A 26,363-nucleotide genomic window follows, 5' to 3' on the forward strand; every position below is an offset into this window, starting at 1 on the left:
CTATTTTCCACAGTGGCTGCACCAAACTGCATTCCCACCAACAGTGTAGCAGGGTTCCCTTTTCTCCACACCCTCTCCAGCATTTGTCATTTGTGGACTTTTGAATGATGGCCATTTTGACTAGTGGGAGGTGATACCTCATTGTAGTTTTGATTTGCATGTTTCTGATAATTAGTGATATTGAGGATTTTTTCATGTGCCTATTGGTCTTTCGTATGTCTTCATTGGAGAATTGCTTGTTTAAGTCTTCTGCCCATTTTTGGATTGGGTTTGTTTTTTTCTTATTGTCATACGAGCTGTTTATATATTTCTGGAAATCAAGCCCTTGTCAGTTTCATCTTTGGCAAATATTTTCTCCCATTCCAAAGGCTGTCATTTTGTTTTGCTTATGGTTTCCTTTGCTGTGCAAAAGCTTGTAAGTTTAATTAGGTCCCATTTGTTTATTTTTACTTTTATTTTTTCATCTGTAAAATCTTGATGTTGGTACATCTCCATCCCTGGGTTGGAGTCCTCTCTTTGGGGCTGAGGTGGGGCCGGGGGAGTAGCCCACAGCTGTGCCCGAGTGGCAGTCTGCTGTCAGTCATCACTCATCTCTGCCATGCGGCCAGGAGGAGGGCCTGCAGCTTTGGGCCTGGTGAAAGTGGATCGTTCGTGGGCTGTCACTGCTCAGGGCTTCGTGACAGGAGGCTCACCCCCTTGGGGGGCAGCTGGGCCTCCGTGGAGACTGGCAGGGATGATTCTTAGGATGAGGCCTCCCTGGAACAGCCCCCACTCTGCCGAGCTGGAGAGGCTGCCCTAGGCTGGTGAGGCCAGTGAGGGAGGTGGGAGAGCAAGTGGGAAAGGAGGTTTGGTCCTGGTGTCCGGCACATACCTCAGAGCCTGCCATGCCAGGCTGGGCCCTCTTCTGGAGTAAATGGTTCCAGATGTTTCTACTCCAGCCAGGAGGCCTTTGCTATTCCTGCTGTTTATAGTGCAGCAGAGCTTTGGGCACACTTCCTCCGGGGCGGACTCCCTCCCTTGGGTGGGCTCGACCAAGGTAGGGGGCCCTCGCGTGGTAGCCACACCCTGCCCCTGCCGCCCTACGGATGCCGAGGAATCCCTGGGCTCCCTGAGCTCGCCTCCCCCTATCCACCCTGCTGCTGGCTCTCCCCGCCAGCTTCGTCTCAGGTGGAGCAGGGGTGGTGTTCATGCCGGCACAGGCTGCCACGGGCTCCAGGCTAGGGGAGGCACATGTGCCAGGAGCGGCATTTCAGGAGACCTGAGGGAAGATGGGGGCGTGGTGAGGTCAATGCAGGGCGGCTGTCTCTCAAAGCGGTCCTGCTGAGGGGCTTAGGGGTCAAGGGTGGGCAGGACCCCCTGGGGGATCTCACAGTGTTTGGGCCCCTCTCCCACCCCCTTCAGTGCTGGTTTGAACAATGATGTGGCGGGCACAAGCACGCACAACATCAAGTGCCTGCAGGCCCTGGGTCTCCTGCCTCCACAGATGTGACACACTCTTTTAGAGGGAGGGAAGGGTTCACTTTTTATGATTTGCTCAGTTGCGTAATCATAGCACCTATATTCTGATGGTTAAAAACTATATCATGTAAGTCTGCAGAGTAGAGATGAGAAGTCCCCCTGTTCCTGTCCTCCCCAGCGCAGAGAGGGCCCCTGCGCTCTGTCCGGAGCTTCTGTCCACACCTGCTCTGGGTCTGCACACATAGCTGCGTCCCTCCGCAAGTGGGCGGTCACATACGGCTCTGTGTGCTACTGATGTTCTTTCTGCTACTGCCTGTGGCTGGTGCCTGTTCAGTTCCTGCTTCGATCGGCTGTGGCTTTTTCCCCCCTACTCTTCATGCCCCCATTTGTGATAAACGCTGGGGGTGCTGCTCCCCTCCTCTGTGGCCTTGAGTGTGGGGAGGGCGTCGGGCTGTGGGGGCTCCATAATCGGCCTCCAGGAGCTGGCTGTGGAGACCCCGTCAGCCCCACTCCAGGCCATCTCTTGGAGTTCCTAGTGCTTAGAGAATGTTCAGACCTAAAAACCATGTTATGTAAAGCCCTGACTGTCTCCCCTGAGTATTCTTGGGAACATGGATCCACATTCCCCAGGGGGGTCGGCACATCAGCTGGACTGGTGTCTGAGGGGCTCCGTGCACCTCCATTTAGTGGTGGGTGGGTTGACTGGTCCAGCAGTGGTTCCTGTGTTCTCATAGTTCCAGGCGAGGGGTTGGTTTGGAGAATCTGCCCCTATGTTTGTGGCAGTTTTGACTTGGCGGGGTCCTTGTTATCTTAGCCCTGTTTGTTTCCCTCACCAGGCCTGTGGTAACGGATACAAAGGCACCATGGTCTTCCTCAGCAGCTTCCCTAAGAAGCTGTGATGTAGCTGGTCCACGCATTGCCATCTGTCCCCATGTGCCCTGCTTGAGTCTAGTTCACCCCTTCACCAACCGCTTTTGAGTCCTGCTCTGTGTCAGGCCCTAGGCCAGGAGCCGTGGACCCAATATCAGCCCCTGATGGGGCACATGGTCTCATGGGGGACCCAGCCGTGAACCAAAGAGCTGCACATAAATGTAAAACCTCTGCCGTGTAGAGACTCCTGGTGCTTCAGGAGGACAAATCCAGGCGGTGGCCCTGATGGGGAGGTCAGGGGGGTCTTCCTAGAGGAGGTAACTGAGCAGTGAGCTTCAGGGTCAGGGGAAGAGGTGGGCAAGAGTCTCCCGGGCCCATGGGCCATGGGGATTAAGGGGTGGACAGGTACCACAATTAGGGAGCCGACGGGGCTGGGGTGGCCAGATTTTGGAGAGCGAGGGCTACCGGCATGGATGGTGGGGCTTGGGCTGGAGCAGTGGGGGAGAGAGTCATGATGGGGCTGAGCTGTTGATTTGGGTAAAGGCTTTTCTTTTCTGTTTGGTTTCACTAAAGCAGTAGCACGTTAGACAGACTGAGCATTATATTTGAGCACTCTGTTCTGCTCTAGCTTGACTGCTTGGTGAGGGGGAGAAGCAGAGGAATCTCTTGATGCCTCCGGCCTGGCCACATGTGCTCCTGCTGCCTGCCCTCAGCTCTGATGAGCCTCCCCCATCCTTTGCTCGTGCTGCTCCCCTGGGAAATCCTTGTGGGCCTCCTAACAGCTCCTCTGAGGGATGGCCACTAGACCAGCCTCGGTTGGCCCCGATGGCCCATCTTCAGGCTTCCCTGGGCACCCCCAGCCAGGCCTGACTCACGTCCTCCCTGCAGTGCACAGCGCAGCGGTGAATGCCCTCTCCTTCCACCCGTCGGGAAACTACCTGGTCACGGCCTCCAGTGACTCAACCCTGAAGATCCTGGACCTCATGGAGGGCCGGCTGCTCTACACGCTCCATGGGCATCAGGTGAGGGCATCGGCCTGGCCTGAGTGGCATGGAATGGGGCAGAGGCTGCCTGAAGGTGGCCCTTCCCTTGGAGCCCAATGGGGTGGCTTCTGTGGTCCCCTTGAAGCCTGGGCAGAGGGGTGAGAGGCAGGAACAGGTTTCCCACTCACGACCTGCCCTGGTAGAAATGCTGGTCCTGGTGCTGCAGCTGAGGAGGGAGCGTGGAAGTTCAGTTGGGTGGGGAGTGGGACAGGAGACATTTGGACATAGTTGGCACACTTTTCCCAGGGGCTGAATGGAATCTGTCCCCAGTGACCTTGGGCATCCCTTGATCCAGCGGTTGAGTAGTGCCCTGGAACCCCTGGTCTGAATTGCATGGGCCTCCTAGGGCCCTTTGGAGGCAGAAACAACAGATGTCTTGCAGAGGCCGGTGTGAAGGAGGGAAATCTTCCTGCACGTTCGTTTGGAAATTCCTAGAGTTGAATCAAGGGAGAGAGGCCTTCTTCCTGAGCTGCTTTCACCATCTGGTGCCCTGGCTCTGTGGGCAGGCAGTGGGCTGCGGCTCCCTTTAGCATCTGGCCTGGGTGTGGACCTCTCATGTCCACCACCAGGAAGTTGAGGCAGAACTGTCTTTTGGGATGTAGTTGCCACACCTGGTGGGGCCAGGGATACAGAGACCAGAGCTTTGCAGTTGGTCTGCTTTGCCACCTGTGAGCAGGAGGCAGGCGGGGTAGAGAGTGGGGACAGGCTCTCGAGGGCTGAAGGAGGCCCTGGGGTGCGCCTGTCTCTTAGGCTGGCAGCCAGGTGTGAGGTGTCCAGCCTAGGGCTCTCTGGACCTCACTGCCCTCTGAGTTGGGGCACAGGGGGCCTTGGTCATGGCTTGGAGTTGGGGCGCAGGCCTTTCATTATGCTTCTTTAGGATATGGAGGCCGCTTGTCCTCAGCCCACGGTGAGTCCTTGTCCTCTCTGTCAGAGACGCATCTCGGGTGCAGGACCAGCGGGCCTGTCCCCCCGGAGGCCGGCACATCTCGGTATTCTGTGGGGCCACTGGGCTGGGGTGACTGCTGCTCCTATCAGCTGGTGGAGGCCCCACCTCTGTTAGCTGTTTGGCAAGTCAACCGTGTAGATTCACACATACCCAGTTTGGGATCTAACCAGGAGGGCCTTTGAAAACCACATAAATGCTGCTACCTCTCCTGCTCCCACAAAAAGGAAAAGCCATGCATAGAAACACCACGCCAGCAGGTGCATGCATAGTGATCACTCAGAGCCTTCTCTTTTCTTGTGAGCATTCTTAAACCGCTGACTCACCTCTTAGCCGGAGAAGTCTTACACCCTTGAATGTGGCATCTGAAAGGCCCTTCCTGTGACGGGGCCCAGCAGCAGCACATACAGTAAACCTGTGGATGTTGTTCTCCCCAAGAAGTGAGACCGGGGCCAAGAGAAACGGCGTGGTGACTTGTCTGCTGATGAACCTGGAAGAGTGGGAACTAGGCTGAGGGACAGGGTTGGGGTGTGGAGAATGGAGGTGGCTCCAGGAGTCATTTCTTCCTCTGGGCACCAAGCTCGCAGTGCCCAGAGGACGTGAGTAGAAGGAAAGTGAGCTCACTCTGTTCATCTTGCCATCTGCTTGTCCATCCATCATCCATTCGCCAGCTCACTGGGCTGAGCACCAGGGGTAGGAAATGGATGTCATGGTCCCACCCACTGAGGCTCGTGGCCTGGGAAGTGGGGGACTCCCTGAGAACGTCAGCCGAATGGAGCTCACATGAGATGGGCTGGGAGGCAGGTTGAGTCTGTGCGGTACTTGGAGGGTTGGGCGATGGAAGATGGGCTTCTCCCCAGGCTGCTGCTCCCGTGAAAGTGGGAGTCTGAGTGTGAGGCTCAAATTTGTTTCTGTTCCAACCCTCCAAAGTCCCTGTCAAATACAGAAACTTCAGGATTGGTGTGCCACGGGTCTTAGGGGCTCTTCCTCCAGGGGGCCCACGACCCAGCCCCACTGTGTGGTGCCGGGGGATGGGAGCCCCGGGGCCTGGCTTGCTCATGGTTCTGCAGACCAATTTGGGGAGGAAGGAGCCGTCCAGGATAGCCCTGATTCTGTTCCATCCCTGAGCTGGCTTTAACCTCTCTCCTCTTCCTAAAAAGCTGAACCCTCCCTTCCTCCTCCCCCTCTTCCCGGAGACCTGTGGTAAGAACCTCCATGCACTTGGTGGCAGCTGGGTGCTGGATTCTCCAGCAAGCCTTCAGGGCAGATCAGGCCCGATTCCTTTGCCGCCTCTGCCTCCAGGGCACTTTCTAATGATATGGAAGCAGCATTGTGATTGAAGAGTCTGGTCTTGGAGCTGATGCTGGGGTGCAGGCACGTGGTGCAGCTGCCTGAGGAGAGCCTATGTGCCCAGCAAAGCCCCCCGTCCCCACCCTCCGTGCCCCAGGTCCACCAGGGTTTGCTGTGGCTCCTTGTTGCACCTGGCTCTGCCCCTGGGTTTGGGACAATTCAAAGACAGCTGAGGATGCCTTCCTGAGGGAGAATATAGTGCAGTTGAGCAGCCTTGATTTGGGCAGTTGTTAAAAACAGAGCCAGCCACCCAATGCAGGTGGACATCTGTGGCTGGGAGCTGCTCTGCTCAGCCTGACAGGAGAAACCTGTGGAAGTTGGGCCTTTGTTGTCACTTGGGAGTCAGTGTGTTCTGAGGATGTCCCTGACTTGTGAGAGTTTGTGACATGCTGTTGGGCCAGAGTGGCTTCGCTCCAGGAAAAAGGTCTTTGACATATTTGTTGACCTTTTTGGGGTATGTATCACCCCTGCCAAGCCCCAGGGAGAGGACCTGGCAGAGGCGCTGCATCACGTGCTGGGGAGTGGGCTGGAGCCCCACCTGGATGCTCTGTGCAGTGTCTGGTTCTCTTAGTCCCCCGACTCATGAAGTCCCTTCCCTGCCCCATCCTTCCGGGAAGACGTGCAGCTGTGCTCCTTGGTGACTTGAGCTTCCACATTCTGTCCCTGGAGGTGGCTAAGGGCCTCATCCAGCACAGCTGCCACCAGGTGCTTCTGACTCCAGATGAATCTGCCCATCCCGGATCGGGGGTGTACAGAGCGGGAAGGCATTGCCAGCCTAGAGATAACGCACCATCCTCCTTCCTCCACCTTCGACCCCGGGACACCAGGGCGACTTCTCTCTCAGTGGTTGGGCTGGTAGGGAGCCTGCTCCAGTTACCTTGCCAGCCGCTCTGACTGAGGCCAAGTGCTGGATGTGTTCGGCTGGGGAGGGTTCACAGCCTTGCCTGATGCCCAGCTTTAGGGAACCACCCCAATATTTTGGAGGACAAACAGCTTGTACCCACTGTTTCTGGTTTGGAAAAACCATCGTTCAGCCTGAAAAAACTGAATTTCAGGAGGCGACAGATGGAAGGAAAGGGCTCGGATACTGGAGTCAATCCATTCTGGCTCTGCCTCTTACCCTGTGACAGCGGGCAAGACCTTGCCTTTGCTGAGCCTTTCCTCCTCTGTAAGAACCACGCCCTTACCTGTCATACTGCGAGAGGATGCGTCTGTGTTGCCCCTGCAGACAGTAGGTCCTCACAGATGTTCGTCCCTTTCCTGTGCTGCTTGGGGAAAATGATCCCATGCTGTTCTAGGTGAGAGCTCTTTAAAAGGCCATTTAATGTTCCTGTTAACGGTCCTGGTCCTGCCCCCATGGGTGGGCAGTCACTGTCTGTTAGAAAACAGAGTCTGTGGTAGGGGGCTCTGACGAGTTAGCCCCCATGGATGGGCACAGGGCCATAGCCCTCAGCCCCCACCACCCCTGGATGAGGATCGCCTGTTTCCCCTCCCCCCACTCAGCCACAGAGTCTCTCAGCGGCTTATCTGGCTTCTGGTTTTGTTTAGGGTTGTCCTCATCTGCCCCAGAACATCCTCTTGCTCTGGCTTTTCGGTCACACAACTTCTAAAATCTGTCCCACGGTGGGTGGACCATAGTGATTCCCCTGACCCATAGGCGCTTGTCCCCATTAGCTGCCCTAGATGGTTTGGCCTGCTGACTCAGGGTCTATAGGTCTGTTTGCATTGCCCTCTCAGTCCTGCCCATTGGGTCATCGTTTCCAGGGCCCGAGTCCCGGAGGACAGGCCAGATATCCAAGGATACCAGGCTGGCTGAGGGGGCCAGCACCCTCTCTGAGGCTCTGGAACGTCTTGCTGTGGGGATCTGCTGTGCCTGGGACAGTTCAGCAGGAAGAAGGGGAGTCCCTAATTCTTGCTGGGTCCAGCACAGACTTGGGAGTGTCAGGGCTGCGCAGGAGCCTCCTCATCCTACCGCATCCCTCACTTTGCAGCAGGAAAGTCCAGGAGAGGGAAGGGCTTTCCCTGCACCCATAGCTGTCTTTCCAAGCCTTGTGCCCTGAGCAAGGCCCCCATAGTTCTCTGTGGCAAATGTGGGGGCAGTGTGCTAGAAATGCAGATTTATTTTTCTGTATTTTCTGAAACATAATCTTGAGCCGTGCTCATTTGGTTTAAGTCCCCAGAGCTATTTGGGAAAGGATGGTAGGCGGGACGTGGGTGGGAAGTTAAATCTGGTGTTTGTGGCTGTGCAGTTGGTGTTCGTGTCTCTGTGGAGTGATGAACGGCACAGGGACTGATGGGCCTGTGGTTCCACTTACCACAGCTGGCCCACAGTGGGGCAAGCAGCCACCACTGAGGGCCCAGAGCCCCGATCCAGGGCAACCGTCTATGCAAGGGGCTGTGCTTGGTTGTTGAGAAATCACAGGTTCAGAGAATGAGATTGGCTGATGCTGTTGGCAGATCGTGCCGTCCTGGAGCCTAGGCTGGGATTGGGGAAGTGGCAACAAAGGGGCTGACCCTTTAGGAGGAGTGGCAGCAGTGGGACAGAGTGGCCCGGGGACGTGGGCCACCCCCAGCTGGAAGGAAGCTCTCAGAATTGCCCCTTTTCCCTCATTTCTTTGCGGCCCTATGGCTGTTGTGTAGTCCTTCCATTTTGGAGACTTGCTTTGCTGCTTGAGAGGCTCAGATCTGACTTTGATGAGGAGAGGTAAAGGGACATCAAGAGGAAGATCAGCTCATTGACCCCAACTTAAGTAACCGTGAGCTCAGCCTGGCCCCCTGTTCCCTGCCGACAGCCCAAGGTTGAGGGTTGGGAGCAGGTGTCCGCATGGGGCACAGGCGCCATCCGACAGCCGCTGCAAGTGAGTGAGTGCACAGCCTCTCTGGCGGGGGTTTGTGGAAGACACGGCCCGCTGCACTGGGTTGCGGTGACTGCCTGAGCACGAGGGTCAGAGACTGGGGCACCCACGCTACAGGCCTCCCGGGCCTCCTTGGTCTCCATGTCTGTTTGATGGTCACTCTTCTATTACCTCTGACGTGGGGCACGTGGTGTGACATTCCTATATGTTGGCAGCCAGTGAAAAACTTGTCAAAACCCTTGCAAGGTGGGGGTGGGGGTACCTTGCGGGGCCTTTACCACTGTAGTTGTTGTGGGTACAACGTGCAGGGTGTCAGGGAGTCAGGCGGCAGCTGGTGAGGAGAGTGGAGAGGTCTGGACAAGCTGCAGGGCCTGCGGAGTGAGAGTTACCTAGAGCTGTGGGATCTAAACACCACAGGATCCTTTGTTTTGCCGATTTTCCCCACTCCGTTGACGCTCTGCCATTTGAGAGTGAAGGAACCAGCCAGTATGGGTCCCCTGGATCTAGAAGTTCACACGGCAGAGGTGGCGTGTGGTGAAATGACCGTGTGTGAGTCCAGCCGAGCTCAAGGGCCACGTGTGGCTGGGGCAGCGAGGAGAGAGGTGGGAGGCCGGGCCACATCCAGTGCTCATGATGGTCATCTCATGAAAGACTCTGACCACCCGACCCAGAGTGGGAGAAGGAGGGAGCTGGTGGAGCCTGTGAAGCGTCCCTGCCAGTGGACCCAGCCTGGAGCCACGTGGGGACCAGGACATCAGGCAGGTGGGCACCCCCGGCAATCAGGGGAAGGTCAGATCCCCACTGCTGAGGTCCCAGCTGAGAACTGCTGCTCTGAGTCATGCTTGGGAGTCACTGCAGAGGCCCTGGACCTTGCCTGTGGGAAGAAACAACTTGGCAACATGCCCGCCCTGAGCTGGTGAACAAATGAATCAAGAGTGACTAATTGACTGAGAGGAGTAAGCCACCGTGAAGGCGGAACAGTCTCAGAGAACACACATCACATCTGAGCCCTGCTGGTGATAAAAGAGGCTCCCCCAGCCCCCGGGGTTTGGAAACTAGCATGCACTCAGTAACTGCTGGGCTAGAGAAAACCGCGGTAGAAAGGAAACGTTGGGAGAGGGGCGACAGTGAACATGTTGCGTATTGCAGACTTTGGTGATCTATGTAAGGTAGTAGTCCAAGGCAAACTTGTATCCTTGAATGAATTTATTAAAACCAAGAAAGATGGAAAATACCTGAATTAAGAGCTTAGTTCAGGAGGCTACAGAGGGAACACAGAGAGAGACCTTCTGGAGCTCACGGTGTTTGAAGAGCGGTGAGCAGTCCAGAGGCGCTGGAGCATTGATGAGGGCAGAGGAGTGGGGCTGGGTTGTCTGGGGCCCTGAGGGCCCACTGAGGGGTTGGGGTGTCGGCAGTGAAGAGATCTGTCTGCATTCCAGTCCATGCTGCCTTCAGCCTGCAGCGGAGCCCAGGGCCAGCCATTCTCTGGGCTGTGTTTTGAGCACCCTGAGCTGCTTTCGAGGGCCCTGGATGGATGGGTAGGAGCCTTTGTAGAAGGCCGCTCTTTCCAGGAGCACCAGGGTACCCGGTGGAGGAGCCATGCAGTCCTCTTGGTGAACAGGCACCATTGGGAGGACTACAAGCCTCTACCCTGGAGATTTCCTCACGGCGCCCTTGTCGCTTGCAGCCACCCCAGAGTTTCCCACGACCAACCTTTCCTTCCCGGACGGCTCCCAGCACCTGCTTTCTGGTCTCAATCCCCCTGCCGAACTGTGGGCTGCCGGCCACATTCCTCAGTGGTGCTGCTGCTGCTTGGCCTCCAGCATCTTGTCCCCAGCTTGGCATTTGATGGTTGAGTGATAGTTGAGTGACACCAGGAAAGGAGACAGACCCATAAATATTTGTTTGATTCCTTAGTTGTGACTTCTCAGGGACCTGCCATTCTTCAGCAGGCTCTGGATGGGCAAAGAGCCCGGCTTTTTGGATACTCCATGTACTGTTTTCCTTCCCTTTTCTGTCTTCCCTCTTTGTTTTTCTTCAAAATGAAAACAGTTTTGTTGTTTTGTTTTTGTATTAATGTAACAATGCTACATACTCGTTACTAAAAATTTCAAATAGGGGATATTACAGAGATTTCCAAGAGTCAAGTAAAAGTCACCTGAAATTGTGTCCCCCTGTAAGTCCTGTCAATGTGTGATGACTGTCCACCTGGAAGGATGTCTGAGTGACGCCTGAGCTGCCCCCATCCTGCACCCCGCGCGTGATGCCGTGCACCTGGCATTTCACACTCACTGTCAGTAAGAACGGATCGCTTTGTCCTGTTGGATGGCTGCACAGGACTCCCACGCTGCTGTGATCCCAGCCCCTTGGGCCCCACCTGCATGAGAAGGCAGTGAGAGACACGGCTGGGACCTCATCTCTGACCCCTCCAGCCCTGTTCTCTCCTCTTGGACATGTCACCCTTCAGAAGGATAAATGTACAGACCATCCCCAAGCATTAAGCGGGTTAATGCAGATGAAGCGCTCCGAGCAGCCTGAGCACCTCGTAGCAGCCGGCCTTGTGCTGCTTTCTCCTTCATCACCCTCGTTACGGGCAGCTTGGGGAGGAGGAGCTGTGGGTAGATTCCAGAAGCACGGGCAGACATGATTCCTCCTGTCTAGAGTGCCTGGGCCCAGGGGGCAACTCAGTCTAATCTGCCTGTCTCTTCTGGGCAAGCAGAGGCTGGCCTTGCTCCGAGACCTTGGGTCCCTTTCCAGCCTACAACTTTTCTGGTCTTTTCTGGCATGAGTGGAAGAGCTTGCCAGTGTTCTTCATGGTTCCACTGCTTTGTCGGCCCCACTGCTGGAGTCCCCTTATATGGGCAGCTGGGGCTCCTGTTGCTCCCCAGGCTGGTCTGGAGGAACTGAGGTGGCCTTTGTGACAGTGGTCACACTGTTGTTATCAAGGAGAGAACCTCTCTTACCTGGTTTTGCTTGGGGAATGCCAGGTACTGCCACTCTGAAAGTCTGGCCAAAAAGAGGAGATGGTTTGTGGTGGTGTGCTGCTCTGTGCATCTTCCTGTAATGGATTTCAGGCATGGAGAAGAGCCCTCCCCTCTCCCTGGGAGATCATGCCCCCTGCCCCAAGTCTGCCTATGCTCACTGGTCCTCAGAGTGCAGCTGGGGGCAGGCCTGGCACCACCCTTGGGACAGTCGTGCCGTCTCAGCACCTGAGAAGCCAGAGCGGCACGTCTCCTCCCAAGGCCCCAACGTGAGGAAAGTGACGTGCCTGTTAGAAGAGCCGTCACATTGCTCCCCTGCCGGGCACCTTCAGTAAACCCCTGCCAGCTTCGTTCCTGCCCTGGTTCTGGCCTCTTGTGTCTCCTGGGCTCCCCGACTGCGCCCTGCCTCCGCTCATTGGCTCCTCCGTGGGGCTCCGGGCTTCTCTGGTCAGTCACAGGGTGTTGGGGGTGGAGGTGGGGAGCACAACCTGGGTCAGGGGCATCGAGTTCTAGTCCCATTGCTGGGCCTGGGTTAAGTCGCTTCATCTCTGTGACCTCCGGCTTCTCCTTGGGCAGGGGGACAGTGGTGCTGGCCCCAGTGGGACTGTCAGCAGGGACTGTCCCACTTATTCCTCTCTGCCATCCCTCGACCTCGTGGCCTGGCCTTTGTCCTGTTAGTGGTGCTCGGGGACAGAGGTCTCAGCAGTAGTCCTCGTGCTTGGGCACCTGCAGGTTCCTTGGCCAAAGGTTGGGGAGGACCCTGGGCTGAATGAGGCTCTCAGCCCTTTGTCCTGCTGCTGCCTTCGCTCAGGAGCTTCTGGTTTTCTTCCCATGTATTGAGTGCCTAGAGTGACCTGTGGTGTTTGTTCTTTTTGGTTTATTCTGATAGGGTCCAGCCACCACTGTTGCCTTTTCAAGAACGGGAGAATATTTTGCTTCTGGAGGTTCTGATGAACAAGTAAGTGAGGAATGGTTGCAGGGGCCTCAGCTGATACCGATCAGGACAGACGGGGGCTGAGGTGTCTTGGGGACGCCTGGGCTGGGTTTCACCAGCTTCCTTGGTGGCTTTCAGCGACCTGGAAGGCTGGATCTTGGGGTGGGGCACTCAGACCCCGGGCGCTTGCCCCCCAGAGCAGATGTGCTGCAGGTGCTGACCCCGTGGCCACATCTCAAAACCCTGACTGCTCAAACCAGCATGAGTTGGAAGGAGTCTGGGTTGTTGCTGCCATGAAAAAGTTAAAACAAAGTTCGTTAGTAACTTCTTTTTCCTGATTATAAGTGAATGATTAGATAATTATTGGATGTTTACCCTGGGCCTGGTACTGTGGGTAACGTGGCAAGAGCTTCTCACCTCATTTATTCCTCGTAGCAGCCCCATGGGATGGGCCCTTTCTTCCCCTGTTCTGTGGATGGGGAAACCAGGTCTCAGCAGATGGCGGGGTGGAGGTTGCCCCCGGGCCTCTACTCCATCGTCTGACGACCTTTGCTTCCTGGCTGCTCATGTGCTGTGTCCACAGCTTCAGGGAGAGGATGTGTGTGAGGAGGTCCTGCCCCGCCTTGTCACCCTTTGCCCCGAGGCTTTCCACCTGCCAGCCCTGGTGCCTCCTGCCCAGACTGCTCAGCCCTCATGACCTGCCTCCTGCTAGGCACCCTGGCCCTGGGATCTGGCCCAGATTCTGGCACCTGGGAGGCTTCAGGAGCATTGAAGATTCCACTCGTCAGAGGTCTTTCTCTAGTTTATGTGTGGTGCTGCTTGTTCAGAGAACTGCACTTCCCTCAGGGGGAGGAAGCGGTGGCCGTTTTGAGCCAATGTTGGCCTGGTGGGTCGCTCAGAATGTTCATCCCATTGCTGCCGGGCTTCCCAGGATAGTCCCACTGGCCTCCCAGTGAGCCCCAGCCCCAGCCAAATGGACTGGTTTTGGTTGCACCTCTGCCAGTAAAGCAGAGGGAGGTTGGAGGCTTTTTCAGCACAGCCTGGATAAGAGCTGGCAGGCATCTTCCCACACCAGCACCAGTTCCTGTGCTAACCAGACAGGGTAGAGGAAGCAAAGGGGACTCCTGAGGCTTCCCTGGGAGTGGAGGCCCATCTCATTGCTTAGAAAGACTAGGGAAACTGGTACAGTAAATTCACAAATAAAGTCATGGTAAACGAAATTTGCATAGCACAAGAGGTAACCTGGTAGGAGGTAGGACTTCCCCTACCCTGGCCTGTCCTCAGGCAGCCGCTGCCATCACAGGACCCCATAAGCAGGGGTGTGTCTGCCAACGTTCTGTTTGGGAAGGGGACACATGAGAGACCCTAGATGCCCATCAGGGTAGCAGTAAACAGTGGTGCTGCTCTACGAGTGATGAGGAGCTTCCCTAAGAACCAGGCTCGTAGCTGCATCTTGATGGGGAAAGCATCCTGGGCACGTTGAGTTTTAATCTGTGGATCCGGGGGTGTTTCTGTGGCTTCAGTTCATAACTGGCCATGTTTCACAATTCCTGCCATCCTGGGAGTGTCCTTAGATGAGTGCAGCTGCATGTGGCCGACACCCTCCAGCAGGGAGCGCTCTTGTTCAGCTTTTGTTGGAGGAGCCTCAGGGCATGAAGGTCCTGGGATGTGGAGTAATGGGTGTGATACTGACTCCTCCCTGGGGGCCAGTGTCTGTGCCTACAGCCCTGTGAGGCAGAAACTACAATCATCCCCTTTTCACAGATGAGGAAACTGAGGAACGGAGAGGTTGAGGTCCTTCCCTAGTGCCACATGGTAAGAGCCAGGATCTTAACCCTAGTGGTCTGTCTGGCCTGGAGTCTGTATCTGAACCACTTCTCACAGTGAAGCTGACCAGGCCACCCCTCTAAGGAACATCTGTTTTAGTGGAGAGACAGATGATAAACAAAGAAAAGGGACAGAGATGAAATAACTACCGACTCTGATGCTATGAAGGAAGTAAATGGAGGGCTATGATAAAAACTAGCAGGAGGGCCAGGGAAGGCTTCTCTGAGGTGTTAGAGCAGACACTTCAGCCCGAGGAGCCAGCTACATGGAACTTGGGCCTGGGACGCCCCAGGCACAGGAAGCAGCCAGTTCAAAGGCCCGATAGTGATAGTGTCTCCCCATCCTGCCAGGGCACCCTGGTCCCCTGGGGACCTGTCTAAAAAGCCTGCTCTCCAGGGAGGTGGGGCAGGTCCCAGAGATGAGTAGGGGTGTCAAGTGGGGACCGTAATCCCACCACTGGTCCAGAACTTTGGGGATGGCCTTTGGGCCCATTTTCTCCCTGGAGAAGGACTGGCAAGGGTTTTTTCTTCCCCCTGATGTGTGCTTGTTGGTCTCGGCAGGTGATGGTTTGGAAGAGTAACTTTGACATTGTCGACTATGGAGAAGTCATGAAAGTGCAGAGGCCCCCAGCCACGCTGGCCAGCTCCTCTGGGACTCTGGTAAGTGGCTTGACAGGCACATCCCAAGCCCTGTGACTGGTGGGCTGGGTCATGGTGAACAGCACTGGGCTCGGGGATGGTGGGGCTGCAGGCTTAGGCCAGTCATGGAGAAGAGACCCTGGTCACTTACCAAAAATTACTTAGGTGCTCATGGGGCTTGGTTTCAAACCTGGAATGAACAGACAAGACATGAAGAGGCTGTTAAGAGTAGACAGCTGGGTGCCTAGGCCCCATACCGTCTGGTAGGGGGTGTTTCCATGGCACAGGCTGCTGGTTGAGGCCCGAGGAAAGGAGGGACCTGTCCCATGCTGAGCCTGGAGCCACAGGACCCAACGTCAGGTTCCTAGAGGGTATGGGGCCTGAAGCCACAGCTGGGAGGAATAGGAAGGGCCCCAGCCCTGCTGTTCTCACTTCCTTTTTTTTTTAAACCATGGAAAGGAAGTTTCTCAGCCACAGACCATTTTTAGTTCCTTTGTTGGTAAAAGGGCATCAGTGTTCCTGAATTAAAATAGTTAACAATATTTGTTGGACAAATATTTAGGGAGAGGAAGATAACTGATAGAGTCTCAATGAATAAGGTCACATTCAGCTTTGGCTGAAATAAACAGTAAAGCCAAGGAGGCGGAGCCCTGAGGGTTGTAAGTGCCAGTGGCCGCAGGCTGTTTAAATCTCTCCCTCCTGGACCTTAGAGGCAGCGTGGCCTCTCCCACCGCGGAAACTGGCCTGAACAACAGGAAGTGGCTTGCCCAAGGCCCCCAACGAGTCAAGGTTGGCCCAGAATAGAACCAGGAAGCCTCTGAGTCCATCCTGGGGCTTTCTTTGGCTCCAGCAGAGGGCCCCACCCCGCACATGCCCGGCCTGCATGTCTCTAGGAATAGGCTAGGTTGGGATTTAAAGCTTTCCTTCCAAGGATCACCCTTGGCCCAGAGTTTTTGTTCTCCCTCCACGTTTGCTAAGGAGTGGCCAGTTCTCAGCTTCCAGGTTTGCTGGGGGTGGCCGGGTTTCCTGGTGGTCTGCTTGCTGCCATTTTATATCCACCTAGAAAATAATTTTCCAGGCTGTGGAATTGGGGTCCTCTGGGGTCTTCGGCCAGCTCCCCCTACCAGCTCCCCTTCTTTTGGATATTTATAGTGAGCCAGGCCCAGCTGAGGCCTTTTTGTGTACCGCCCCGTGCATTCCTTACCTTGTCAGGGAGAGTGGGTAAGGTTACTGTTCTCATTCACAGATGAGACACCTGGGGCTTAGTCACTCGCCCCGGTGCCTGGACCTGGGGACCCACCGTGCTGGTCCCTCTGAGTAGGACTGACTGAGCTGGATATTGCACATGGTCGAGGGCTGCCTGGAAGCGCTTCCCTTTCCCAGGGGAGGGCCCTGCCACTTGTCTCTTGGGAATGGCTAGTAATCATCAGCAAGGAGAGAACCCTGTGCTCCTTTTCTTGTAGCTGTTGGGAAAGTAACAAGTTGCCTCTTGTCTCTGCAGTCCTGGCTCAGAGCTGGGCTGTGGGGCATCATCACTTCCCATGGCTGTGGGGCCTGATCATCTAGGATGAAGGGTGTGGGGTGGGGAAAGCCAGCAGGACAGGCAGGGTAGGGCCTGGGTGGGCGAACCATCAGCAGGGCTTAGGAAGACAGGCCCGTGACGGAGCTGTTGTCACAGGTCCGCCCAGTGGGCGTCACCACATGGGGCTCAAATCAGGGAACACGTATGGGCTCTGGAGTCTGAACCCTGGCTGTGTGGTCCCAGGTAAAGCACCCACTCTTCCCAAGCTTTCATTTCCACCACGGGACCTGAATATCCCCAGAGGCAGGATCCGAGGACCCCACATGTGACACAGGTGAGCTCTGCCAACTCACGAAGTGACTTGACTTACTAATCCTAAAATTGTTCCTTGTTTAGGGCTTTTTCCTCATTTGTTACAAGCCCCTTTGAGACTCTGAGTTGCCACAAAAGTTCTCCTCCAGACACACGTGTGCCACCGGTGTACACTTTCAGGGGCTGCGCTGATCTCAGGACTGCCAGGCCAAGAGGAGATCTAGGGGTTTGTTTTGTTTGTTTTGCTTTATATACATAACATAAAATTTATTTTACTTATTTTTAAGTGTGCAGTTGATTAGCTTTAAGTACATTCACACTGTCTGGGCAACTATCACCACCACTGTACACAGAACTTTTTCATTTTCCCAAGCTGGGGCGAGCCAGTTGGTATAGCGCTGCTAAGTGGCTAGGCTAGTGGTTTCCCCTGAGGTGGGGAGGCAAGCTGGCAAGTGTGGTCTCACCCTTCCTGCCCAAGGGCTTCCTTGGTGCTGAGATCGGTGCCTGGTGATCGATTCTGTGACTGGCCAGGGGTCTCAGCTCCTCAGGGAGCCCAGGTGCTCTGCAGCCATGTGCCAGGAGCTGGTGAGTTCAGGGAGCCTCCGCCCCTCCAGCTCTGTCCACACACCATCCTTTCAGCAACCCAGGGGTTCTCAACCTCGGCACTGTCTATCCTTTGGGCCAGACAAGTCTTCGCTGGGGGGCTCTCCTGCACATTGTAGGATGTTTAGGAGCGCCCCACTAGCTGCTGGTAGCATCTCCCCAGCCCTAGTGATAGTCAAAAATGTCTTCAGGCATATGCCTCCTGGGGGCTAGAGGTGCTTCCGGTTGAGAATCACCGTAGTAACTCCTGCGTCAGAGTGAGCCTAGAGGAGGGGTTGCTGCAGCGACAGGAGGGTGGGACTGTGAGCGTGGCTGCTGTCAGGGTGGGAGGAGCCGGGGGAGGGCACCGAGGACGCCGGTGCCTGTGCTCCTGCTCCACTGGGCCGGAGCTGGGCTCCCCTCAGCAGGTGTGGCCCAGGTCTCTCAGCCTGGGTTTCTAACACAAACTCATTTTGTAGAAATGTCATTTGGCTTATCACACTTTAGAATCTTCCAGAGGTGATGGTAAACAACAAAAAAAAGACCTTTAGCACCTTGGTTTCCATAACTCACACTCGAAGTGTGTTCTGGTCCTTCCTGCCAGCGGGCTTCCCTGGCTCTGAGATAGTACCTGGGGAGTGGTTTGGTGACTTGGCTTCTCAGAGAGCTCACGAGCACCGCCGCCGTGCCGCATCCAGCTTTGTCAACACACTGGGCCTCAGGCCCTGAAGCCGCATGAGTCACACCCGGGCATTTGGGGATTTTAGGAAGCCCATCGGGCCAGGTGCTGTATCTTGAATTCTGGACCATGTGCCCGTTAGAGTTTGGCAGTTTAAAGCCAGAGGAGCAGACCATGGCCAGGGCAGCCCTGTGAAGCTGTGACAGCCCCCTGCCTTGACTGTGGCATTCAACTCTCACTCTTGAAATGAAGGCCATCCTTGAGCCCACTCTGAACAGAGCTCTGTTCACTGCGGGAGCTATTTTCAACCTCTGGTTGAAATTCACAGCTTATTTTTAGACACATTTCATGTTGAAAAGCAAAAGCCATTTCCCAGCCCTTCAGAATGAGAATAATGGGTTCCATTTTCCCTCTATTCTTGGCTCACTTGTGATGAGGAGGGATTTCAGGGCCATGGCTGGGGAGCTTTCTCTGCCTGGGAGGCTGCAGAGGAAGGACTCCAGCCCAGACACCAGGCTGAGGGTGGGAAGGAAACTCCACATTCTGCCCCTGACATGCAGCACGGAGAAAGGCTGGAAGGTTTCGGACAGAGCAGTGCCTCCCAGAGGGGCTTGTTGGGGGTCCCTGAGCTGTCTGTGGCAGGGGCTTGTCCTGGCGTTTTCAAGGGTGGAGCATTTAGCTCTGTTCCCTGCTGCGGCCCTGGTCACCTTGCCCTCTCTGCACTCATCCTCACAGTTCTCACTCCCTCCTGCTGTCTGTGCTTTGGGGTCTGTCCCTGAGGCACAAGGACCACTGTGTCTTGGCTGACCTTGGATTTAGCACCTGCCTCCCAGGTCCCAGCCCTTGTAGGACTGATTTTTGCCTCAAACACAGAATATTTTAAAAACACCTTTAATAGCAAAGGTGCGTTAATTCTGATTTAGTCTTATTCTTGCCCTCCGTTCAACCATCTGAGAGCCCTTATGCAATTGGGAAGGAAAATTGTTCTGGGTGGGGCGGAAGGGGAGGACGGCCGAATTCTAGGTATTTTCAGTAAAACTGAAAAACCACTTCCTGAGTCCAGGCAACCTTGAGGGCTAGGACTGAGGGCTTTTCTCTACTCACCTCAAATGGGGAGATGCCTGGTCCCTCCGCAAGATTTCACAAGATGGTACATGCCAAGAGGCACTTGGAACCGTGCGAGGCACGTGGCAAGTGCTCACCAAGCTTTAGCTATCTTCAAATTGTTCCTCTTTCTTCCTCTGTCTGACAGAGCTGGATGAGCCCTCTGCCCCATCAGGGGCTTTGTGGGTCCCAAACCTGTTGGGGTATGGGACAGACAGCAGGCAATGGTGGGGACCCTGCTACTGGGTCAGCTCAGCTGGCTGTCCCTGTGAGGTCCAGGGTGGGTTCTAGACTTTTGCAGGTGTCAGCTGTGTTTCCTGATGAGAGGTCCAAGCCCTCTCTGCTCCCAGACACAAAAGCAAATCCACAAGGTGGGTAGAAACTAGCCTCTTTTCCTCCTTCACCCCCATGATTCCTCAGGGCATGGTGCCCAGGACCCCCGGAGCCTCAGTGCTAGAACTGTCCACAGGAAGAGGCAGCCAGGCTAGCCGAAGATGTCTAGTCCAAGGCCTCGACTTTCTCTCAGGATGACTCGTTTCTTCTTTCGAGTTCCTCTGGTTCTGAATGGGGAGCCCCAGACCCCCCTGGGCCCCCATGGTAGCTCCCATGGTTCTGTTTTGGGGCTCTGCACAGGGTAGGCTTGTCTTAGGGGTTCTTTGGCCGTGATTCCTGGCCCACAGAGTCTTGGTACTAGATCTTGTCCTGTGCTGAGGATCTGGGGGGTTCTGGGTGGTGGTTGCTCAAGATCTGGGTTCTCACACAGACACCTGGCTTGTGGAGTCAGGGTCAAGGTGGGAGAAGGGGTCCTTTTCCACCTGCCTAACAGATTTCCTTTCTGCCTTGGGAACTTGGATGACTTGGGTCTGTTACTGAGAACACATACTTCTGGCTGGCATTTGCTTTCTGTAGTGATAAGAGTGTGGATTGGAGATGCTTGGCAGATGGGGCATTGTGGGTATTTAGAGCAGGAGTGAACCCAAATTTACGTGTCTTAGAAAGGAGCCTCTCCTTTCTTCATTTGACGCCAATTCTGTCTCTGAATTTTCTAAGGCTGTTAAAGGGGGCTCTTGACAGCAGGTGAATCAGATGCCAGGCACTTAGGCATCTTGGGAAAGTGTTGGTTTCCTGGGGCCCTGACTCCTAACACATTGGCTGTCCTTGCCCTGGGCTCAGGGCATCTTTTGGGGTTGAGATGTGCCTCTTAATGTGCTGGGGGCTCTCGCATCGTGACACCTGGCTGAATAGCTGGCCATCCACAGTCTCCTTCATCCACGTGAATGAGAGCCTGGTGAGAAACACCCTGATGAGAAGCACAGGAAAGCAGACCCTCTCCCAGCACCTTCCTGCCTGGTTTGACCATGACTGGGCCTGGCAGGGCCTGGGCTTTGGGGGCTGACTTAGGAACAGTGGGATCATGTTTCCTGGGACTTACCTGGCAGCACATTTCTGTGTAGTTCCCTTGGGATGATTCATTCCTGCCCTGTTCGCTGTGCAGAGGAGAAACCTGAGCCTGAAGGTCACCTACTGGTGAGTGGCCCAGGCCCCGATCAAAGCCATGCCCCTCAGTCTCAGCCTTTTTGTTAGCAAAACTAAGAGATCCTTGACTGGAAAAGAACAAGAGGGATTCTCCCCATTTCTCAGTGGGAAAAATGATCCTAGCATCCTCAGCCCCTGAGACAGATACCCAAGCCCTAGAGTCTGGTGACTCAGAAATACAGCTGTCCGTCACTTTTGTGGGTGTGCACTTGTGTGGAGCCCTGGCAGCACTGCCTCACAGCCTCTGGTGTCTGCATACCCATTACCATCGGTAAAATTTGACTCCCCACTGCATGTCCCTGTTATTCCTGCCACCAAGACCCCAAGGTTCCTCTTCTGTGAGGCATCTCCAGATCCCCTGCATGGCCTGGGGCTGGGCACAGTACAGGTGAACATTAAGAGACCTGGCTGGCCACGGCCTGGCACTTCCTGGGATGGGGACAGCAATCTTACAAGGATGGCTGTCCTGGAAAGGATTCCTGGGCAGCCCTGCTAGGGAGGTGGATGATGCTGGAAACTTCTGGCTCTGGGAGCCACTTTAAGAGCTTGGCTGGCAGTAAGAGCTGCATTGCTCCAGTATCCTGTTCCAAGCTGAGCTGGGGCCTGGCTGGATATGGCACATCTCTCCTGTAACCTCAGACAAGTCATCTGGATTCTCTGTACCCTGATTTCTCTCTGTCGGCCTACATTACTCCTTTGGGCATTTTCCATTTTACAGGCTCACTCTGCAGAAGACCATCCTGCGGGGGGGTCAAGGGGAGCAGGGCAGCTGCAGCGGCCTTTGCTACCTCTGGGTGACAGAGGCCGTCAGACAAATTGCCTCACTTCACAGTGGATTGCATTTTCCCACCTGTGCTCTGGGTTTCTTGGTTTCCATGGGAAAACAGAAGAGACTAGAAATTTAAAAGATTCAATATTTGTTACCAAATTACAATTCTTAAAGAAAGTTTCCTGCTTGAAACAGCATCCTTGGGCAGTAGCTGGTGGGTGACTTGGCTGTGAATAGTCTAAGAGCACCAGAGATTCTGATGCCTCTGCTAGGGGTCACGGTTGGGGCTGGGCCCTTCCTTCCGACCTGTTGTGTTCAGTCCTGGGAAGCAGGCAGGATCCCTTCTCCTTTTCCCTCCAGAGGCTACAACTGATTTACTGGGAGATGGGTCAGGGCTGCTACCAGGCACATGTTAAATAATTACGGTGTTTACCAGAATAGAGGGGTTGCCTTTGGCAAAACAAGAACAATGTTTGCAGAAATGCATCAGGAGGAGTTACTGGGCTTCCAGGTAGTGTAGTGGGGAGACGCAGTGTAGTGAGGAGGTGGGCCTTTTAACGTTTCACATTCATTGCAGTAAGCCTCTTAGATTGGTTCTTAAATGTTTGTGTGCATCAGAATCACCCTGCAGACTTGTTAAAACTCAGCTTACTCCCTCCCCAGAGGGTCTGATTCAGTAAGGAATTTGCATTTCTAACAAATTTCTAGGTGATGCTGTTGCTGCTGTTCCAGGTAAAGATGAAAAACTTAAATAATAAAAAAAACTGTGATGGTTAAAGGATGGGGAAATAGACTGGTGCAATCTTCATATAGGACAATATCTACAAAAGTATTAATATGTATTCCCTCCCCCTTTTTAAAAACTGGGGTGAATTTCACATAACATAAAATTAACCTTTTTCTAAAGTAAGCAATTTAGTGCATTCACCATGTTGTGCAACCACCATTTATATCTAGTTCCGAAACGTGATCACTCCAAAATAAAACTCCGTATTCATTTAAGCAGTTACTTTCCATTCCCCACTTCCCCAGTCCCTGGCAGCCACTAGTCTGCCTTCTTTTTCTGTAGATTTAATTATTCTGAACTTCACTCTGGAATCCAGAGGAAACCGGAACACCCTGGTGTCAGCTCTGTGTGCATCTGGACACACCTGGTGCATAAACCTGGGCACACACACACTTTTGAGAGCTCTTTTATCTCTTTCAAGGGTCTCAAAACTATTCTGGGTTTCCTTTCCCACTGGCAGCCAAAGCGTGGGTTCAGGGTCAGTGGAGATTCCACAGTTGCACATGGGGAAGTGAGCCCAATCGCAGGACTGTGGGGTCCTGACATTGTGGTGCTTTACTTCAAGGTACACGTGGCCCCAGGCAGGGCAGGCTGCATGCCTCAGAGTGCCTTTATTTCAGCCCTGGGGCCACTGCTGTGATGCTGCTCTTTTGGTGACAGCGATGATGAGCATCAGCATGCCTGGTCAGGCCACGCTGACAAGTCCCCTCTCAAAGGGCAGCCAGCTGAGGTCATGCATGTGGAGCAGAGAGGGTGGGCTAGAACTAAGGCCACAGGCATCTGAGAGTCTTTCTTCCTTCCTTCCTTTCTCTCTCCCTCTCTCCCTCTCTCCCTCTCTCCCTCTCTCTCTCTCTCTCTCTCTTTCTTTCTTTCTTTCTTTCTTTCTTTCTTTCTTTCTTTCTTTCTTTCTTTCTTTCTTTCTTTCTTTCTTTCTTTCTCTTTCTCTCTTTCTCTTTCTCTCTTTCTTTCTTTTCTTTCTTTTCTTTCTTTTCTTTCTTTTCTTTCTTTCTTTTTGGTTCCATGCTGCTTTCAAACCCAGAAACCTGAAAATGGAAGAAATGAGCCACAAGTGGAAATAGACCCAGTTGCTCAAATCTGACTCTGATTCTTTGGCCCACATCCCCTGTTCCCTAGTGGAGCTGTACTCATTCTTTCAGTCTGTTTCCAGATGGCTCCTCCTCCACGCAGCCTTCCCTGGAAGGGCAGCAGGTTATGAATTCGTTCTGCTCTGCCTGCCCAGAGGCTCTGCTGCTGCAGCAGCCCCTCTTCTGTGGCCAGCTCTTCGCAGGCCTGCCTTGTTTCTCTGGAGGGCTGGGACCTTGGTCTCCCCGTCGTGGCCAGCATACGTCTGGGACACAGAATGCTCAAGGAAATCAGCTCAGTGGGCACATGCCTGCTGTCTGTGGGCAGCGTGGGCTGTGTGTGTGAGGCTAGAGGCCGGCTCTGGCTCTTTCCTTTTGGCATTTTTGATGGTCCCAGGAAACCACCCTCTGGCCTGGTTTGGCAGTGTGGGGGCAGGTGGCGTGGGCTTTGTCTGGCAGTGGAGGGTGGGAAAATCCATGTGTCTGGACTAGAAGTTTTAGTCCTTGTTTTCTTTTTCAATGGGAAGAAGCCCTTTGCAGCTTATATTTTCCAGATTGGATGGCAGCATTGCCCATGTGGTGGTGTAAGAGTGTTGGATAATGCTTGTGTTTATGTTCTCATTGGTTACCATGGAAAAAAATCAGAATAGATCGTTTCCATGGAGATTATCTTAAAATTAGTTTCTTTGAAGGTCCGGACATTGCTGCAGGGTTCACTGAAGGCTCTGGGTGCCATCCGCCTTTCTCTGCGGCAGTGCCAGAGGCTAGTGCGAACATGCCTGGATTCAGATGAATTCGCCTCCTATGCTAACAATGCCAGTCCCACTGAGGGGTGGGGGGTGGTCCTGTGCCTCAGCTGCCTCTGGGTCCCACTTGCCCAGCCTCGGCTCCGCAGTTCATTCCTGCAGTTCATTCCAGTCACTTGGGAGCCTTTTTTTTTTTTTTTAATTAAACAAAACAAAACCTCTCTATTGGGGAAATTTTCAAGCTAACGCAAAGTCAAGAGGATAATATGACCCCCACCCCTGTGTACCCTGTACCTAGCTTCAACATTTTGCCAATCTTATTTCATTCATCTCCCACATTTTTTAGAAGAGCTGGAGGGCTTTTTTGTTTGTTTAATCCCAGATAACATTATTTTACCCTAAATACAGACTTTTCTTGGTTAAATAACTGCAGTGCTCTTATCACATCCAACAAAATTAATAATTCCTTAATATAAGATGCCTAGTCTGTGTTCACATTTTTCTGCATTGTGTAGAGATCGTTGTTTTGTGCTCTTTGTTCAAATAAAGATGTGGGAGGCTTTGAGGAAACCCATCTCTTCCCTCTTCACCACAGTTCTGGAGCGTGGAGAGGTCGAGCCACAGTTGGGCCAGAGGCAGGCGGACCCTTGGGGCTGCCCCCTCCCTCTGTCCTCAGGGATGGCTGTGGACTCTGAGCTCCATCCAGGACGCCTCTGTTCCAGCCGGGAGATGTGTCAGCGCAGGTGCACCAGCCACAGCCAGCTGTCCCCGGCTGGCATCCTCTGGGGTGCGCTGTCCCTCTTTGCAGCCTGCAGCCCTCAGGGAGGGAGAGAGAGAGGTGATGTAACCTTGACTCACAACAGCTGTGTGCAACTTCAGTTTCCAGGAAAGGGAGGCTGTGAGACCCTGGGGTCAGAGGAGGCAGCCTCCCTCACCTCCTCCCTGGGCAGCACTGAGGTGAGGACTTTGGCCCATCGGATGCCTGCTGCCTCTCTGGGGCAGGCAGAGCCAGTCCTGGTTCTGTCTTGGCAGGCTTTGCTCGTGTCCTGAGATGCTGCACAAAATATGAATTGCCAAGCTTGGGAGTGGTGCCCGGGTATGGTCAGTGCCTCTAACACTCTCCATTGAACTAAGTGCAAGGAGAGTTTAAAATAGCTAGCCTTTGTTCCCGAGGTTTTAAAAATTCAACTCCAGTAGTTACAATGAGCTGTCTTCAAGTGGATCTATAAATAAACTGCTACTGTTCCTCTTTGTCACCGAGAGCTTCGGCGTCTTCCAGAGACGTCGGCTCTGCCACTCATCTTCATTAGATGCCTCTCATCTGTGGGGCAGCTGCAGCCATCAGCAAGCTGGGCTGACACGCAGAGTTTGTAATGACAGCCACACGTTCCCTTTTAAAAAGCCACAGCCCCCCAAGATTAACTACACAGAGAAAGATGAAAGATGTAGCTTTGCATTAGAGAAACCTGACAGAGGTCAACCTCACCTGTCTACATGAGTCCCACGATGTCGTGCACGTGGCTTTTATGGTGTTCTTGTCAAAAATTGCATCACTCCCATCCAGTCATGAGAAACGTCAGACAGACCCAAACTGAGGGACACTTGACAACATAACTGATCAGCCCTCTTCAAAAGTGTCAAGATCATGAAAGACAAAGGAAAACCAAGGAACTGACACAGATTGCAGAAAACAAAGGAGAAAGAGCTAAATGCAGTGGGACATCCTGGGTAGGATTCTGGAACATCAGGATCCAAGGACATTAATAGAAAAATTGGTGAAGCTCAGGTGGAGCCCTTCCTTAGTGTGGTTAATGGAATTGTCCCGATGTTAACTTCCTGGTGTGACCATTGTACTGATGGTTATGTAAGATGGTAACTCTGGAAGAGCCTGGGGGAGGGAGATATGGAAATTTCCTGTACTATTTTTTGCAAATTTTCTCTAAGTCTAAAATTAGTTCAAAGCAGTTTAATTTAAAAAAAAAAAACCACACACACACACACACAAAAACTACAGTCAACACTTGAGCTTTATCAGAAGCCTTGATCTCCCTCCCAGGGTGTCTCAGTTTAGGTGTCTGTGGTGGGGCTGGTAGGTGTTCCTGTCTTGAGGCAGGAGGTAGACAGCCTGGAAGGGGGCCCTCGCGAACATGTGTGGAACTGAACTGTTGAGGAGCCAGCCCTCCGGAAAGCAGGTTGTGTGCAAAGGGAATGCTGTTACAAAGGTGTTGGTCACCAGCATGGGGACCGCAGTGCGGTGGTGTCTGCTTGGCAATGTGGTTGTTTCTCCAAATGCTCCCAAGGTGCATTTGCTCCAGGAACTTGGGGCGCAGCAGATGCTCTCCAGC

The 26,363-nt window shown here is 54.0% G+C and overlaps 1 protein-coding gene across 2 annotated transcripts in view; it reads left to right on the forward strand.

Annotated features, from left to right (window-relative positions):
* Positions 1-26,363, forward strand: part of POC1A (POC1 centriolar protein A) — a 67,027-nt gene that overhangs the window by 12,064 nt on the left and 28,600 nt on the right. For both annotated transcript variants that reach the window (XM_010985393.3, XM_031470463.2), the window contains exons 7-9: positions 3,217-3,350; positions 12,390-12,458; positions 14,822-14,920. In XM_010985393.3, the coding sequence (XP_010983695.2) occupies positions 3,217-3,350; positions 12,390-12,458; positions 14,822-14,920 (302 nt within the window). The remainder of the gene's footprint in view (positions 1-3,216; positions 3,351-12,389; positions 12,459-14,821; positions 14,921-26,363) is intronic.

The sequence above is a fragment of the Camelus dromedarius genome, chromosome 17, assembly GCF_036321535.1.
Source record: "Camelus dromedarius isolate mCamDro1 chromosome 17, mCamDro1.pat, whole genome shotgun sequence".
Lineage (NCBI taxonomy): Eukaryota > Metazoa > Chordata > Mammalia > Artiodactyla > Camelidae > Camelus > Camelus dromedarius.